This window comes from Pipistrellus kuhlii, unplaced genomic scaffold, assembly GCF_014108245.1.
Source record: "Pipistrellus kuhlii isolate mPipKuh1 unplaced genomic scaffold, mPipKuh1.p scaffold_m20_p_25, whole genome shotgun sequence".
Classification (NCBI taxonomy): Eukaryota; Metazoa; Chordata; class Mammalia; order Chiroptera; family Vespertilionidae; genus Pipistrellus; species Pipistrellus kuhlii.
The window spans coordinates 6,060,260-6,077,502 of record NW_023425524.1 but is presented as its reverse complement, the minus strand read 5'-3'; the positions used below and the strand labels follow the sequence as shown (position 1 = coordinate 6,077,502).

Sequence of the window (17,243 nt, the reverse complement as noted above, 5' to 3'; positions counted from 1 at the left end):
CAGGAAAAGACAGATATTTACATTACCATTCTTAACAGTAGCAAAATTACAGTTATGAAGTAGCAACGAAGATAATGTTATGGTTGGGGGTCACCACAACATGAGGAACTGAATTAAAGGGTCGCGGCATTAGAAAGGTTGAGAACCACTGCTCTAGTTAGAAACATAGAATGTTCTGCCTTCTTTCTTACGAGGTAGTGCAGAGGCATTGAAAAATGGCAGATGGAGAATTACATACTTGACCTTGGGTTGGCTTACCTGTTGTAGATCACCCCCCTTGTTATTTTTAGTTCTTGTGGGTTAATATCTACCTTGAGTCTTTTTTAATGTGGTAGTATGTAAATTATCAAAATAACTATAGACTGGATGGTTGTCCACTCATGAATCTTCCAAAGTTTCTCAATATGTTACTATCACCCTCTTTAACACCTCTGTTGGTTTGACCAAATTATGAAGGACTTGCTGGCAGGGATTATGTTTCAGTAACCCTGTGACCTGCTAATGGTGAACACGCTGTTGGTGTACACAGTCATTATGGAATACACACCGAGTTCAAGTCCTTTTCTCTAAACATTATGTGCTGTTTCTTTTTATCTGCTTACACCAGCGTGAGATGATCATTATAGTCATCTGTTAGTAATACATTGCTTTTGTACTTTCTCACTTTCCTTCATTTTTTTTTTTTAAAGAACTGAGCTTCCTTGCTTTAAATTACATTCTGTATGTTAAGACTGGCCTTAGAAGTGAAGCTCTCCAGTCATTTAACTGTATTCCAGAAGGTCTTTCTGGTTATTTATTTTAGCTGATCAGGCAATACCGTGCCTCTGAATTACAGCTTTAAGTGGTTTCCATCTTAATGAGGGCTTCTTATTCCTCTGAGGAGGATATACTGCGGAGGGAACTAATCTCAGGCTTGATCCTGCCAATACAATCTTGTCCTACCAATAAAGAGGAAGTTAAATGCTACTACCTAATGGCAGAACTGATTAGGAAAAAAATTAAGAGAAGGGGAGCTCCATTCCTCAGTTCTGTCCTTCACGTCGGGGAAATTGCTCTTAAAAATCTCTAAACTCAGGCTTAGCCAGTTTGGCTCAGTGGATAGAGCGTTGGCCCATGGACTGAAGGGTCCCAGGTTCTATTCTGGTCAAGGGCATGTACCTCGGTTACAAGCTCAATCCCTGGCTCTGGTCGGGGGTGCAAGGTGCAGGAAGCAACCAATTGATAAGTCTCGCTCTAATTAATGTTTTTTTTTCTCTCTCTCTCCCTCCTCCTTTCTACTCTCTCTAAAGTTAAATGGAAAAATGTTCTCAAAGATTAATTTTTAAAAAGGTGGGGGTGGGAGGAGATGGCCAAACTCGGAGTCACATGTGTTCTCTTCACAATTTAAATACAAACGACCTCAGTGTTTCAACTTATGGAATCATATCACGAAATATCTTGGTAAGGTTCAAATCTCACTTATTTCCAATTCATAAGGAAAGTGGTCAGAGACTGGATCATAAAGTTCAGATGTAGTATGTTTTGCATAGTATGTTTAGATTACAAGATCTAATTTTAAAGTAAAATATGAGGCATGCTTCAGAAAACTTACTTGTAACCACGACTGTCTTTGACTACCAAAACAGTGAAACAAAAGACAGTTTAAAAGAAAAATGAAAATAATTTACATACAGGAATAGAATGGAAATAATTTTGACCGACTTGAATGTGAGACTCAAAACCATAAAAATCCTGGAAGAAAACATAGGCAGGACATTTCTCAGAGCAATATTTTTTTCTGCTATCCTACCCCTTGGGCAAGGGAAAACAATATGGAGTTTCCTCAAAAAATTAAAAATGGGACTGCTGTGTGACCCAGCACTTCCACTTCTGGGAATATATTCAGAAAAACCCAAAACACTAATTTAAAAGATAAAATGCACCCCTATGTTTATTGCAGTGTTATTTACAGTAGCCAAGGTTTGAAAGCAACCCAAGAGCCCATCTATATATATAAAAGCCTAAGCGACTGGCTAAGCTATGATGTGCACTGACCAGAGGGGGCTGCCAAGCTTCAGTTACTCGGCAGTGGTGGTTCTCAGGTAAGGCACCAGGAATCAGAGAGGAGGAAGCCTTATTCTGGGGTACCTCACCCCAAACCACCCTCTTACCATCTGGGACCCCTCAGGGGATGTCAGAAAGACAGTTTCGGCCCAATCCCCACAAGCCAGGTCAAGGAACCCCATCTTGGCATGATATAGTTGGTAAATAAGTGGATAAAAAAGCAATGTTACATTTCACACTGGAAAACGACTGGGCCATTAAAATAAGGAAATCTTACCAGCATGGATGGAGCAGAAGAGCATTATGCTATGTGAAATATGTCACTCAAAGGAAGACAATGTACCATATTTCACTCATGTGGAATCTTATAAACAACAACAAAAAAGGCAAGCAAAATAGAAACAGACTCATAGATACAGAGAACAGACTCACAGCTGCCAGAAGGAGTTGGATAGGAGCAGAGTGAAAAAGGTGAAGGGATTAAGCAAAAAAAAAAAACAAACAAAAAAACAAACAAAAAAACCCAATAACAACCAACCTCAAAGACACAGACAAGATTGCCAGTTGGAAAGGAAGTTGGGGGCAGGTAGAGGAGGGTAAAGGTAGGATCAGTGGTGACAGAAAGAGACTTGACTTGCTGTGGTGAATACACAGTTCACTATGCAGATGATGTTTTACAGAATTGTACACCTGCAACCTGTGTAAATTTGTTAACAGATGTTGACCCAATAAATTCAATAAAAATAAATAAGTGAATAAATAAATAAATAAATAAATAAATAAAGAAGAGAACAATAAAACCATAAAGATAAAACCTAATAAAACCACAAAGATAAAACCTAATAAAACCATAAAGATAAAACCTAATATTAACACATTTAGGTAGTTTTCTCATATATTAAGAAAATTGTTCCATATTCCTATATGTTAAAATGAGGGAATGAGGACCACAAAAGCTCTTGAACACACATGGTGAGGGAAAGAATAAAAATAGTGGTTCTGGGTAATTATTGAAAAATTTCAGAATTTGAGAAGAGGACCTTAGTCCAGGCCTGTCGTTCTCCACTTTTTCTGTAATGCTCTGTGTCTTACAAGCTCATGTGCTTGAGCAGAGTTATGTTTACTGAAATGATTTAAGCGCAAAGAGTTAGGTGTATAATTACGATTTTGCACCGGTAGGAAACATGCTTTGAAACATGCTCTACCACATACGAGGCCCTATTCTTGCTGCTTCACATAGGAAAATATAACATTCTTTGTAACAATGATTAAATGGTGCAAGTTTGGATATATTTGATCAGCAGAATGAAAATGTGTGTTTAGCCAAGATAGGAAAGATTTGTTAGTCACAGGGGGATTATGCTGTTTCATTATGCATAATAATAATAATTCTTAGTTTAGGAATGTAAGCAAAATGCATTAATACTAAGAAAAATGTCATAGCTCCCACATCAGAAAAATACTATGTGAAAAATATCTATTCGCTCCATCAGAATTTGGGAATTATGAGCTGAGTCATTTGACAGTGCTCCATTTAGACAAGTAATTGATGGAGACCCAGCACCTCCCAACCCCTATTTCAAAACATTTCTATTATGTGATTTTATTTTTTTATGATAAATCATTTTTAAAATGTATTCACTTGGAAGGCTTCCTATTTTGTTTACAAAGATGGCATTCTTCAATGACCTCAGTGAAATAGCTCATGTGATTAAAGCAACTCATATAGTGTGTATGAGTCCTTTCAATTGTGTGGTGCGTAAGACTGTGGGTACCATGTCCTTGATCATTTGCATTGTATTTCTGTTTTGACATTCTTTCTAGTTGCAAAATGATTGCTCTATACCTCTCATCAATAAATAGCTTAGGATTAAATTGTGAATTATAGGGCTATAACTAGAAAGCAAATTAAAGCTATCAATTGCCTTATCCAAACGCCAGAGAAATATGACAGCTATAATTAAAATATTTACTTAATACTGTGCATTTTGATTGCTTCCTAAAGAGATTTTGCTGACTAGGAACTTTTACAACCCAAACTTTCTCATTAGTAAAATTTACATAATGCTCAATTCTATGTGCTATAAATAATAATGCTGGAAAAATTGGTGAAGTGAGAAGGTAGAACTGAATTCAGATATGTGTAGGATTTTGTGTGTGTGGTGTCTGCTTCATGTGATGTTGCTTTGCTCTGCCACCCTGGGATCACGCCTCTTGTTACTTCATTTCTGAATGTCCCTAAAATTAATATATATGGTTTCACTATTTATAATCTGCATTATCTTAGTTTCTGTGTGTATGTGAACTTTGTAGGTATGCTTACTTATGTTATGAGTACACATTGAAATTCTTGGAAGATCCTAAAAATAATTTATGATTCTGTTTAAATCAGAAAAGTTTGTTTCTAATAGGGGATAATGGGGAAAAATAGCTGAGCAAACACACACCTCTATTCTCCCTCCCTCCGCACACCATTCCTTTTTTTAAAAAATCTATATAGAGAGATAGCTAGATATAACTTACTCATATATATAAACACTTATATATATATATATATAGATCTCTAAACCCATAAATTTAGTCCATCCAATTTCATCCATGTGATGAAAATAACTACCTAAATATCTTTAATTCATTTGTGAGAATTGTCCTAAAATAACTAAATAATAAAGTACACTTAGCATTAAAATTTATGACGAATTATAATATAATTAAACATTCATTATTTATAAAGTGCTCAAGGTGATAAAGCATTTATAAGCAGAAAAAAAGAAAAAAAGGAAAGAATTGTGAGTCTAGACTTTTCACTGTCGCCTTATAGGTCTTCACGATCCACTGCAGGGGGCCCTTGTGCCTCAAGCCTTCCTTCCCAACACACTCGCAGAGACAGGGACACAGCTGTGACAGATCACAGTCATCAGAGTTTCCTTAGTCACTTTTGCCAGGGTCCATTCTAAAGCAGTGTTTCCCGAACTTCTCTCATGATGAGAATCACCTGGTGGAGTTGTTAAACTACAGGTTCCTGAATCCCAACTAAGAAGTGCTAAACTAGAATTTTCAGGAAGATATAGGTAAAATGGTATACTTAACTAGTGCTCTTAGAGCACTAGAATTTTCGGGAACATATAGGTAAAATGGTATACTTAACTAGTGCTCTAGAGCACTAGAATTTTCGGGAACATATAGGTATACTTAACTAGTGCTCTAAGAGCACTAGTTAAGTATACCATTTTACCTCTATGTTCCCAAAAATTCTAGTTTAGCACTTCTTAGTTGGGATTCAGGAATCTGTAGTTTAACAACTCTACCAGGTGATTCTCATCATGAGAGAAGTTTGGGAAACACTGGTCTAAAGCAATGCTATTAGATAGTTTATTTTGTTAATGGACCAGCCTCCTGCACAGCTTCCCTGCGGAGAGCACGCCGTGGGCGCTCACTAATGGCCTGTGTGTGTGTTTCGTCTAGGTGCTGAGGGAAAGCTAAGAGGATGAAGGCGCCAAGTGCCCAGGGGAAGCATGGTATGGCGCAGCGGAGCTGGTGCTGAAGTGCTCTCTCTGATGGCTCTATGGGAGTGGATAGCCCTGAGTCTGCACTGCTGGGTGTTCGCCGTCGCTGCTGTCTCAGACCAGCATGCCACAAGCCCCTTCGACTGGCTCCTGTATGACAAGGGACCCTTCCATCGCTCACAGGAATACGCCGATTTTGTGGACCGAAGCCGGCAGGGATTTAGCACAAGATACAAGATATACAGGTACGGACAGGGCCAAGGGCAGGCCGGTGCAGAGAGCTCTCTCTGCCATGGAGGCAGTGTGTGAATGCATTTCTCTAAGGGAGAGAGACAGAGGGGAGAGGGTTGTCATCAGGAGGGTTCTTATTTACCATTCGCCTCCATCGTGTTTTTTTTGTTTGTTGTTGTTATCCTATATAATAAAAGGCTAATATGCAAATCGACCAAAGGGCAGAATGACCTGTCACTATGATGCGCACTGACCACCAGGGGTCAGATGATCAATACGAGAGCTGCCCCTTGGTGGTCAGTGCATTCACACAGGGGGAGCGCCACTCAGCCAGAAGCTGGGCTCATGGCTGGCGAGCGCCTCTCCCGACTCCACAGTAACACTAAGGATGTCCGACTGCTGGCTTATACGCTGGAAGCAGGCCTAAACTGTCAGTCAGATATCCTTCAAGGGCTCCCAGACTGCAAGAGGGGACAGGCCAGGTTGAGGGCCCCCTCACTCCCCACCTGCACAAATTTTATGCACCAGGCCTCTAGTTTGAACATATTTCTCATAGACATAATGTATTCCAGGAAAATGTGATAACAGTGACCCCTTGTGGGTCTCTTTCAGATCTTAGAATCCTCCTGTGCCTTTAAGTCAATGCCAGTGAACTTTGAGGCCGAGTTCATCATCGTCAACGTTGTTCAGTGAATTTTCTCCAGTGGTGTTTTCCTTTCCACTTATGCTATGATGTGTTGTTACATTTTTTGAACTTCAATGGAAATGGTATCTTGTACTAGTCATTGAGAAGTTGAGTCAATTGAGACTATGGCAATGGCAGAAATGGCAATGTAACAGAAGGAAAAGGATAAACAGGACATGATAGCAGAGGCCAAGAAAGAAGAACGGATTGAGATATATGACCTTTAACTTTTACTGCTCTTCTACGTTTAACTCTCAATAGTTACACAAAAGAAGCTGTATGTTAAATCCAACAGTCTTCCTGACCTCCAGCCAAATGAATCCATTAAATAGAGGATGTACAAGTGTGCCTGAGTCTATGCCATAGAGAATGTTTTATGAAAGTTTTGATTGGCTCATTTCCTCTAGATAGAAGCTTACAATTCTCAGTGATTTGTTGAACATGGAGAAGTAAAACTTAGCTTTGCATTTATGTGTCTATATGTAAATATGTGATATATATATGTTTTATTTTATGTTGTATCTGTGCACCAGAGGGCACTGTACTTCTGGTCTGTATGTGGGGTCTTTATAGCATGGGAAATAGTATAAATTCTACCAGCAATGCCTATTTACCAAACAGATAGAAGGTACTGAAGTAGTTCTATGAAGCATCACGGAATTACTGATGTGAGTGTGAGTGTGTGTGTGTGTGTGTGTGTGTGTGTGTGTGTGTTTAGAAATCCTTAGTCCAGGCAGCCAGAGCATAATCACAAGTCTACAAAAAAGATTTACTCTAATTTATTTTAAAATAAAATAAAATAAAATATTAAAGATGCTCTTTCTGAAATGCAATAGGAAAACGTCAGTATGTTATGATTCCAGTTGTATTCCTTTGCATGTGTGTGTTGGTTTGGCCCACTTCCCTTCACAGATTGTGTGACATGACTTGAGTTGAAGGTGGTGAGAATGTCTTCTATGTCAGCATTCTACAGTTTTAACCGTCTGTCAATCAAACTGGTGCACGCTTGTCTCCACAATCTATTGGCATCTCTGTTGAGAGGTCAGAAGTGTCTTGTGTGTGGTTGTTGGAGTTTGGCTCACCCGTTGATTGGTTGTGAGTTGCAAACAAGGGTCGGCATGTTTTAGAGGTTCTAGGCTGAATGACTGAGAGGCATCAAAATTTTTTGGATTGCCACAGTGAATGGTAATGGAAAACAACGCCTTGGGCTTGATTTTTAAGGCTAGTTTATTCCATTTAGAATTCATGGGACTCTATTCCTAATAACCTTCATTAGTCCTATACTTCTTGACTTTCAAATATCTTTATCTTTGTGGCTTGAATAAGCATGTATGGAAGTTATCTGTTTGTAAATCATGGAATATGATGTCCTTGTCCCCTGCTTGGACAAGACTATAACCTCTATGTGACCTTTGAAATATTGCCTAATGATGCTATCTATGATCATTGATGGTTGGTGTGGAATGAGCAATATAATATATTCATGAAGATTCCTTTTGCATTGCAACAATGAGATATTTCACTTGTCTAACTAGTATTTCCCTAAATTTTAGAGAGTACTCTTGACCTCTCCCTCCAATATAATGGATCTGAGTTCTTCTGGAAAAGTTAACTTTATTTTTGACATATCAGGACCACCACAACAGCAAAGATTAGAATAGCTCTCTGGTTTCTTTGTTGTTACTTTTGTTTTTCAGATCTGTCTTCAAAAATAATTATCAGAGACTTTATTGTTCACGAATGTCCAACCTCAAATGCAGAATTTGTGATTAATACACAGAGATGGGAAATCCATATTTTCCCATTTTAATCACTAGCTTCATCATTTTGAAAGACCACATAATTTCAAAAAGTGACCAGCAAAATTCTACTAGTGCATTTTATTACTGCCATAAGCTACTTCATGCAGGATATTGTGTTGACATAGTTTCTGAAAGGCACTGGTTATGAATTAAAACATATTAAGCCTGTTAAGATAATTAGGTCAAATCTCTTTCAGTTATCTTTCTTCATCTGGCTCCTTCTCCAGAATCATATTGTCCTTTTTACCACAGATATAGAACAGCAAGATCAAAACAATGAAACATTAGTAAGATTATGGTCAGGGCTTACAGAAAAAGAAATATTCTTTTCACAAGATGTGTTTTGTTGAGTAAGAAGGCTCTATATGTTTAAATTAATGAGTGTTATGAAGTACTTTTTGGATTTTGGTCTGAAACTACATTATGACTCAAGAGGTGATTATTTTATGAGTAGGTCATTGAGTTGGAGGATCTACAATGGGCTTGCTAACAGGAAACTGCTTTTTTGGTTAAATATTAAAAGTTGCAGTTTCAGCTGTCTTTCTCTCTGAGCTAAAGATTGAACATAAAACCAGAGCACAGGCATTTTAAGTGAGTGTTCTCACTTTTAGAGAATAAACCAAGCCTGGAGGAATTATGTCTGCTCTGAAGGGTAGAATAGGAACACACCTGTCCCTAAATAAATCGGAGCCTTGTGGTTGTCATTATCATATTCTAGAAATACCCTTATGCTGTATGCTCCCCAGAAAATGCATAATTTCTTGCAGGCCGTGAAATCCTCATCCTTTTCGTAACTCTCAGGAGCTCTGGATGAGGGATTCACTTTTAGTAACTTCAGCTTACAATTATCTCAAACCATGGACACGCATTCTAAAGTCACAGGGTGGTGCATTTTCTTCCCATAAAAGAAACATTTTACATATGCAATTATTCACTTACGATAATACAGAATAATAAAAAACTTGACCTTGAGTTCTAACATTATTTTTTGCTTAACCACAAGTGCAAGTGAATGACGGGGAACATGGTTTTCTTGTCATCTTTCAAAATAATGGAAAGATATGTCAGATTATTGCAACTCACTTTGCTTCCTCAGCAGTTTTTCAAAGTGAAGTTTGAGTGAGAATAAGAGACAATTGAAAAAAGGCTGTACCTTATTGACTGTAGCCATCTTCCCTGACACAATTATATTTACAAAATGCCAGTGAGGACAAGCTGGCCCGGAAAATGATGGACATATATATATGGACACTTCATAAGACTGGGCCGTAATGAAACAGTATATGAGAAAGAGTGGACTCCAAAATAAATGTTTCTGCAATTTGGGTTTTTGTTTGAGAAAAGCAGAAATAGGATTACTTTGTGATACCACCTACTCAAAACTGCTTGATATGGAATGAGGATCTAAAATAGGAAAAACAACACACTAAGCTTCTAGAAGAAAACAGAGGGAAATACTTTCATGATGTTGAGATATGTAAGAATTTCTTAAAATAAATTAAATATAAAAGTGATTGGTCAGTTCAGGTATATTAACATTCACACTAGTAACAGAGTGGACAAAACTCCTAGATAGAATGTTAAGTGAAAGAAAAACAACCAAGGGAAAATTTGCACTCATGATTCTACCATACAAAGCTCACAGAATAGGTGCAATTTAATTATATTTAGAAATATATAACTAAGTATGATTGTAAAACAAAACAATCCAGGAAATGATCAAAACAAAAGAGAAGATAGAGCTCTTTATAAGAAGTAGAGAAAGATTAGCCACACCAGCCAGGGCTAAAATTTTATTTCACAATCATATATATCTGTGAATTTCTATTGAAATGTTCCTTAGTTGACATTGTAAAAATTGCACTCATGAATAAAATAGAAATACCAATTCAAGGGTTTAAGAATTATAATCAACTTTCAGAAAAGCCAGTTCTTAATGAGGATTCTATATCATCTCATGATTATAAATAAAAGTCATGCTTTGTAACAACTAATAGAATTTGTAAGTAATAATTTTTGGTCTAACAGCAAATTCATGATTTTTGCTGTTAAAATGAGAAAATGAACAGCACTATGTCTCCACAGAATTATTTACAGAAGAGAAAATAACAATTATGATTTTTTGGCATTCAAACAAATAATTTATTTGATTATTTTTCTCTCAGTGGTTCCATCTTACCAAGCAGTCTGATTCCTCTCTGTCATTATTTTTGCTATCTTTTTCCAAATACAATTATCAAAATTATCACTATTGTTCTCTTCAGTTATCATGTTCTGGGTCTTCTGAGTTGCTAATGTGTGTGTGTGTGTATGTATGTTTTTTACTGGACATTATGTCAAAAATGTAAAGTGTAAAATCAGAGGGAAAAGAAAATACTAAGTAATAATACCTCTTCATGATTTTAGGTTGTTCTTTGTTGTTGTTTTGTTTTGGCTTTCTTTTAGTGTGTGTGTATTGTGTATATTTAAATGGAGTTTTATGAAAATACTACTCATGTGTATTATCTCTCTTGTGGTAAGAAAATGTCCCAAAATGATATTCATTATGTTTTTTTTTTGTGCCTTGATATAAAATAAAATAATTGCTATGTAATTGCAATACTTAAAATTTCCAACTTTTAAAGTACGAGTCATAAAATTAAGATTAGGATATTAGCACTTTTGTTTTATTAACCATTTAATGTGAATAATAATAAAAGATTAGACACCATCTTCAAATTGACCTTCCAAATTTAAAGCCAAAATTCGTACTTACTATTTATATTTTGTAATATATTTTATTTAATACCTTTTAGAACAATAGCAAGTTAAAAAATGGTTTAGATTACTTTTTCTATTAGTTACTGATTTTTTTTCTTATGATTTTCAATTGGAATAATAATTCCATAATCTACTATAGGATGCAAGAATTACCCAGTAGAATTTATTTGGCCTAGAGAAGGGTCTTATGTGAATTAATTCGTAATATTTATCCATGGAATTTGCCTCTCAGACTGCAGAGATCTACAATGATACATAGATGTCCAACAAATGTTGGTGGAAAAATTACATAAAGTATGTTTATATATTCTTAATTTTCCTTTCATGTATTTCTCTAAATATTATAGTAAACAAAGGCAATATAAAAAGTACACTATTTATTAAACCAGCAAACAGGAAAATACTAATAAACTGTTTCAGTTTAAGTATAAAAGCTGATAACCTTCTTTATAGGCAAAGGGGGAAATATTAAGCTCTTTCATTACTATTAAAGAATTATTAAAGGTTTCTGAATATTTTAATGATAATGAAGAAACAGAAGGTTTCACAATATTTGAAATGTGTTCACTTATGTACAAGTTTATTGTTAAGATGCCAATAGCCCAATATAGACATATATTCTGCTGACAAATGATTACTTTTTGTCTCCACTTTTTAAGATGTTTTTATTGATTTCAGAAAGAGGAAGGAAGAGGGAGAGAGAAATAGAAAAATCGATGAGAGAGAATCATTGATTTACTGCCTCCTGCACACCCCACACTGGGATGGAGCCCACAACCTGGGCCTGTGCCCTGACCAGGATCAAATCTGTGATCTCCTGGTTCATGGGCCAACACTCAGCCACTGAGCCACATCAACCTGGCTTCCTCTTTTTAAGTAAACTTTCTCCCTTCTCTACTCTTATTTGCAAGCTACCTGCTCCCTTCTTCTGTGAAGGTTGCATAGAGGCAGAGAATGGCCTCGCCATGTATTTGCTCGTCTCTTTTCCAGCAGACCTCCCTGGCTGCTCACTTAAATAGGTAATAGCAGCGAACTAATTAAACTATCTCTCCAGTTAGCCTCTAATTAGCGAAGGCTCTGCGTTGCTGTGGCCTTGTGTTCCGACTGTCTTATCTTAAAGAAACACATGACTATTATCCCCAAGCATAATAGAAAAATAGATTTAAACAAATACCCCCAATCAAAATGCATTAAGTATTTGTTCACAAAATGCAATCTCCCGAAGATGAGCTATTGTATGAAAAATAACCTTTGATAGTCATCACTTAATTCATCCCACATAAGAATACTTTCCATATTTATTATAAAAATCAACAGGATGGTAACTTGCCTTGCAATTATTATTATTATTTTTTTTAGAAGTGAAACGTTTTTTTGGGGCATGAAATCAAAAGATTTCCAGGATTAAACATGCCCTTAAGATTCATCTCTTGCCATGGCAGTGTGGCTCAGTTGGGTGGGCATTGTACTGTGCATTGAAAGATTGCTAGTTCCATTTTAGGTCAGGGCACATGCTTGGGTTACAGGCTAGATCCTTAGTAGGGAGTATTCAGGAGGCAGCACATCAATGTTTCATATTTCTCTCTCTCTCTCTCTCTCTCTCTCTCTCTCTCTCTCTCTCTCTCTCTCTCTCTCTCTCTCTCTTCTTTTCTCTCTTTCTCTCTCCTTGCCCATCTGAAATCAATAAATATAGATTTTTTTAAAAATAAATAAATAAAAGGTATCAGTCTTGAAACCTCAAGCTTCTTCATGGTCAAATTTCGGACACGAAAAGATTGGAGTATCTGTCTGATGGATTCTTGATCAAAGTGTAATCAACTAAAACCATACATACTAGTTCACTTTATGTGTGTGATATGGATTCTGAATATCACCAAGTTTTGAATGACCCAGAAGGGTGGGTGGATGATTTTGAATTCACAAATTGTCAGCTACATGTTATTGTTCTTAAGGTAACTTTCTGTGGAAATTAGAAATATATATCTCAGGATGGCAATGGGATATTCCATTGTCTCCACTGGCAGCGAAATGCCATGACTTCCATGTTGTGTGTAAGGTGTATTCTCTGGACTTTAAGGATGAGTTGAAACCGGTTTGGCTCAGTGGATAGAGCGTTGGCTTGGGGACTGAAGGGTCCCGGGTTAGATTCCTGTCAAGGGCATGTACCTTGGTTGCTGGCCCATCCCCAGTAGGGGGTGTGCAAGAGGCAGCTGATCAATGACTCTCTCTCTCATCGATGTTTCTAACTCTCTGTCTCTCTCCCTTCCTCTCTGTACAAAATCAATAAAACATATTAAAAAAAAAAAAAAAAGGATGAAGCTGTGTTTAGTGAAGCATAATCTGACTGGTGTGAGAAGGCAAGCAGTAGCAAGGTGTGGACAAAAAGGTCTGTTTTAGTGAAATCTGTTGAGATTACACTTTTGTGATTTGAATTTTTGATTATTTCCAATGCATCACTCTTGCCATTTGTGTGTGTATGTGTGTATGTGTGTGTGTGTGTGTGTGTGTGTGTGATTGAGCATGTTTTGTGCCTGAATTCCCCCTTTACCTTCATTACATCCCTCTTAATAGTGTTATTTGGTTCTTATTTTACACTGAAAATGAATTCCTAGTAGAGTTTATATGCAAATTATTTATTTTTCAATTCTTTCAGCAATGCAGATAAGCTTTTGAGTGACATTTTAGAAGAAAACGCATAATATTGCAGATTAATATTCATTTAATTTGCATTAGATAGAAAAACAAATACAGTTATGCAGTAGGAAATTCTTGAAAGAAAATGGTTTACTTGCAAGATTATGCATATGACTGAATTCATTTTTCTGTAAGATTTTTTTTCTCATTGAGAATAAAAGCATCTTTTTCAGTTTAACAATTTGTTAAAATGATTATTTTTAAGCAAGAAGGAATAAAATTTGCAAAATAACATTTTTATATGAAAGGATCTCTTAAGCTTGCATGTAAATATTTGAGTGCTTACCCATGCACACACAGTATCCCATTTATTTAAAATCAATTAATTAAGCAATAGCCACACTAAGTGTATTATTTAAACATAATTTTCACTAAAATTTCAGAAATATTTTTGTTTAAGGTTAATAATTTCATGAGAATGTGTGAATGTACTGTCTTCTTAGAAATGGCTACTTAAACTAGCCTGAGGAACGGTACATAATATGTCATAACTTATCTATTTCCTGAGACATTTTAGTAATTACCTAGAGTAATTCTAGCCATGTATTACTGCAGCCCTGTTGGACATATTACCCAGAGATAAGTTTAATGAGAAAAAAAAATCTTGTAAGGTTGTCATCTGAACAGGATAAACATATTTGAATTGTTTACAGCACCATTAATTTGATTTCTTATAAATTATACAGTGGGATTGAACAGTTTCATTTTATAGATTGGTCTCGACAGCAAGAACCAAACACACTCCTTGCTTCATAAAGCTAAGTGATGGCTTTTTGTCGGTACTCCAAAATTCCCCACCAGGAAGAAAATGTTGTATGTCATCACTATTTTTGTATCTGATTATCTGTAAACATCATTGAGAATTGGCAATTATCCCTCATAATGGATGAAATAGCAAAGTCTTGATAAGAGGAACTCATATATGGTACCAAACATTAAAGGAAAAGTTACATGCATTTAATATCTCAGTGCTCGCTAAAACTGGTTTGGCTCAGTGGATAGAGCGTCCTTCTGTGGACTGAAGGGTCCCAGGTTCGATTCCTGTCAAGGGCATATACATTGGTTGCAGGCACATCCCTGGTGGGGGGTGTGCAGGAGGCAGCTGATCAATGTTTCTCTCTCATCGATATTTCTAGCTCTCTATCCCTCTCCCTTCCTCTCTGTAAAAAATCAATAAAATATAATTTAAAAAAATTAAAAATAAAAATAAAATCTCGATGCTGCTGCTAATGGCCTGGTAGGTTAAATTGTTGCCTTGGTGGTTAAATTTGTCTGTCTTCATTATGAATGAGCTTATGAATTTATAATATATTCATAATTCTATATGTAATTATAGTGTGAATATATTCTTTTTCTGAAAACTATCTGTTCCTGACTTTTGACTCCTTTCTCTGTCTTTGGGCAACTTTCATGTTTTAATAAGTGAAGGCATTATGAAACTGAAGTAATGTTTCCAAAAATTACATGTATGGTAAAAATTGTGAAAAGAAGTATTTAATGAAAATGCTCAGAGAGGAAAATAGACTTGCTATTTTATCCTCTCACTCTTGATACAACCTACTGTCCTTAATTCAAAAGTGATCTCTAAGTACCAAATCTAGTGAAATCTTTTCAATTTTGTGACAGTATGGAAGTAGCTAAATTGTGCAATAATTAAAAAGGTTTGAATTATGGTCTCACCACTTCAATAACCTGTAACCTTCAGCTCACTAATTATCTGTATCATCTTCTGTAAAATGGAGATAATGATAGTATTTACCTTACAAGTTTTTGTGAGGATTTAACTAAATAATGCATGTCACTAAAGCAGTTAGCGTAGTTCCTGACACAAGCAAGTCATGTTCCTATAATTATGATTATTATTACCATCCTGTCAACATATCATATGCCACTCTTTCCTTATCTCTCTTGGTCATGTTTTTAATGAATGTTACTATTTCCAGAAGGCTGCCATTAGATAGGAGATGAGTGTTTCTTACAGTTGTGATCTTGTTGTCACTGACTAAAATCTTCCACAGTGCTTCATTACCAGTGAAGTACTTTCCAAACCCTTCTGAGAACTATCCCCTAATTTAAATCCAGAAACATACTGTGCAAAAAAGGACACTAGATTTAGAATTGAATGATGGCTATTAAAATATGTATGAATTGCCTGGCCAGCATGGCTCAGTGGTTGAGCATCAACCTATGAACCAGGAGGTCACCTTCAAGTCCAGGTCAGGCCACATGCCCCAGTTGCAGGCTTGATCCCCAGTAGGGGGCATGCAGGAGGCAGTGGATCCATGATTCTCATTATTGATGTTTCTATCTCTCTCTCACTCTTCCTTCCTCTCTGAAATCAATAAAAATGTACTTAAAAAAATTTTTTTTAAATGTATGAATTTGTATTAGGCTAGTTTATCGCTCTAAAAAGCAGTTTTCTGAGGAAGTTAGAGCAGATCACGGTGTCTCAGAATTCTACAAATACATTTTTCCACAAGGTTTCCTCTTTCTGTTGACATTTTGATAATAACTTGAAAAGTCCATGTAAACATATTTTTAAAATATATTTTATTGTGTTTTAAAGAGAGGAAGGGAGAGAGAGAGTTAGAAACATCAATGAGAGAGAAACATTGATCAGCTGCCTCCTGCATGCCCCCTACTGGGATGTGCCCCCAACCAACATACGCGCTCTTGACCAGAATTGAACCTGGCACCCTTCAGTCCACAGGCCAATTCTGAGGCTCTATCCATTGAGCCAAACCGGTTTTGGCCTTTAAACATATTTAATAATTGTGAATATTATCCTCTGTGTTCAGATATATATTTTCATTATCTATTTGTACATGAAAGAATACATATAAACTTTTAGAATCCTCACACAGCATTATAATATTGAACAAATGCATGCTTCTCCAATTTTGAAACTGCACATTCTACATATCAATAAGTGCAGTCCTGACACTTTATTTAAATTTTTGCTGATTAAAAATAAAATGCTGGGCTTTTCATTATTTATTGGCTTTTCATGAGAGAACATTTATTGGCTTCCTGTTGAAATGGATATTGTTAGTGAGGAGGATTTTATTGCAGTGATTCTGTCTGAGCCATTTACCTTTCAGAAAGGCACAAATCAACATTGTTTGGGTCTAATGGTTATTGATTTGGAAATAATTCTATAACAAGTATAGTTCTCTAAGGTCAAGCCAAGGTTTTGCCAATGTAGCTGTTGTAGGAGTCACGTGATGCCTGAGCCCCCTGCTTTATGGGATCCGTTTTATTTTATTTGACTTACAGTTCACATTTCCAGGATGAGGGTGGAACGTTAGCCTTTTTTGATGATATGCAGTACGCTCCTAATAAGTGTGTTGCTGCTGACTCATAATAGAAGTGCTGGCCATGGCACGTTAAGAACTTAGATTTCTTCTAACCGAGGACTTGGCTCTCACTTTCTCAGCGCTGGCTCACTCTCAATGTTCTTCATTATTGAAATAAATTGGCCACTGGAGAGTGGAGCTGTAAAATCATCACCCATTTATTTTG

At 36.3% G+C, this 17,243-nt stretch overlaps 1 protein-coding gene across 3 annotated transcripts in view; it reads left to right on the top strand.

Moving 5' to 3' along the window:
- BRINP3 (BMP/retinoic acid inducible neural specific 3) overlaps positions 1–17,243 on the top strand; it is a 167,012-nt gene that overhangs the window by 10,899 nt on the left and 138,870 nt on the right. For 2 of the 3 annotated variants that reach the window (XM_036453621.2, XM_036453622.2), the window contains exon 2: positions 5,509–5,794. In XM_036453621.2, the coding sequence (XP_036309514.1) occupies positions 5,559–5,794 (236 nt within the window). In that variant the 5' untranslated portion in view covers positions 5,509–5,558. Of the gene's footprint in view, positions 1–5,508; positions 5,795–17,243 lie in introns of those variants that run through there. The other variant, XM_036453623.2, reaches the window with a different exon arrangement.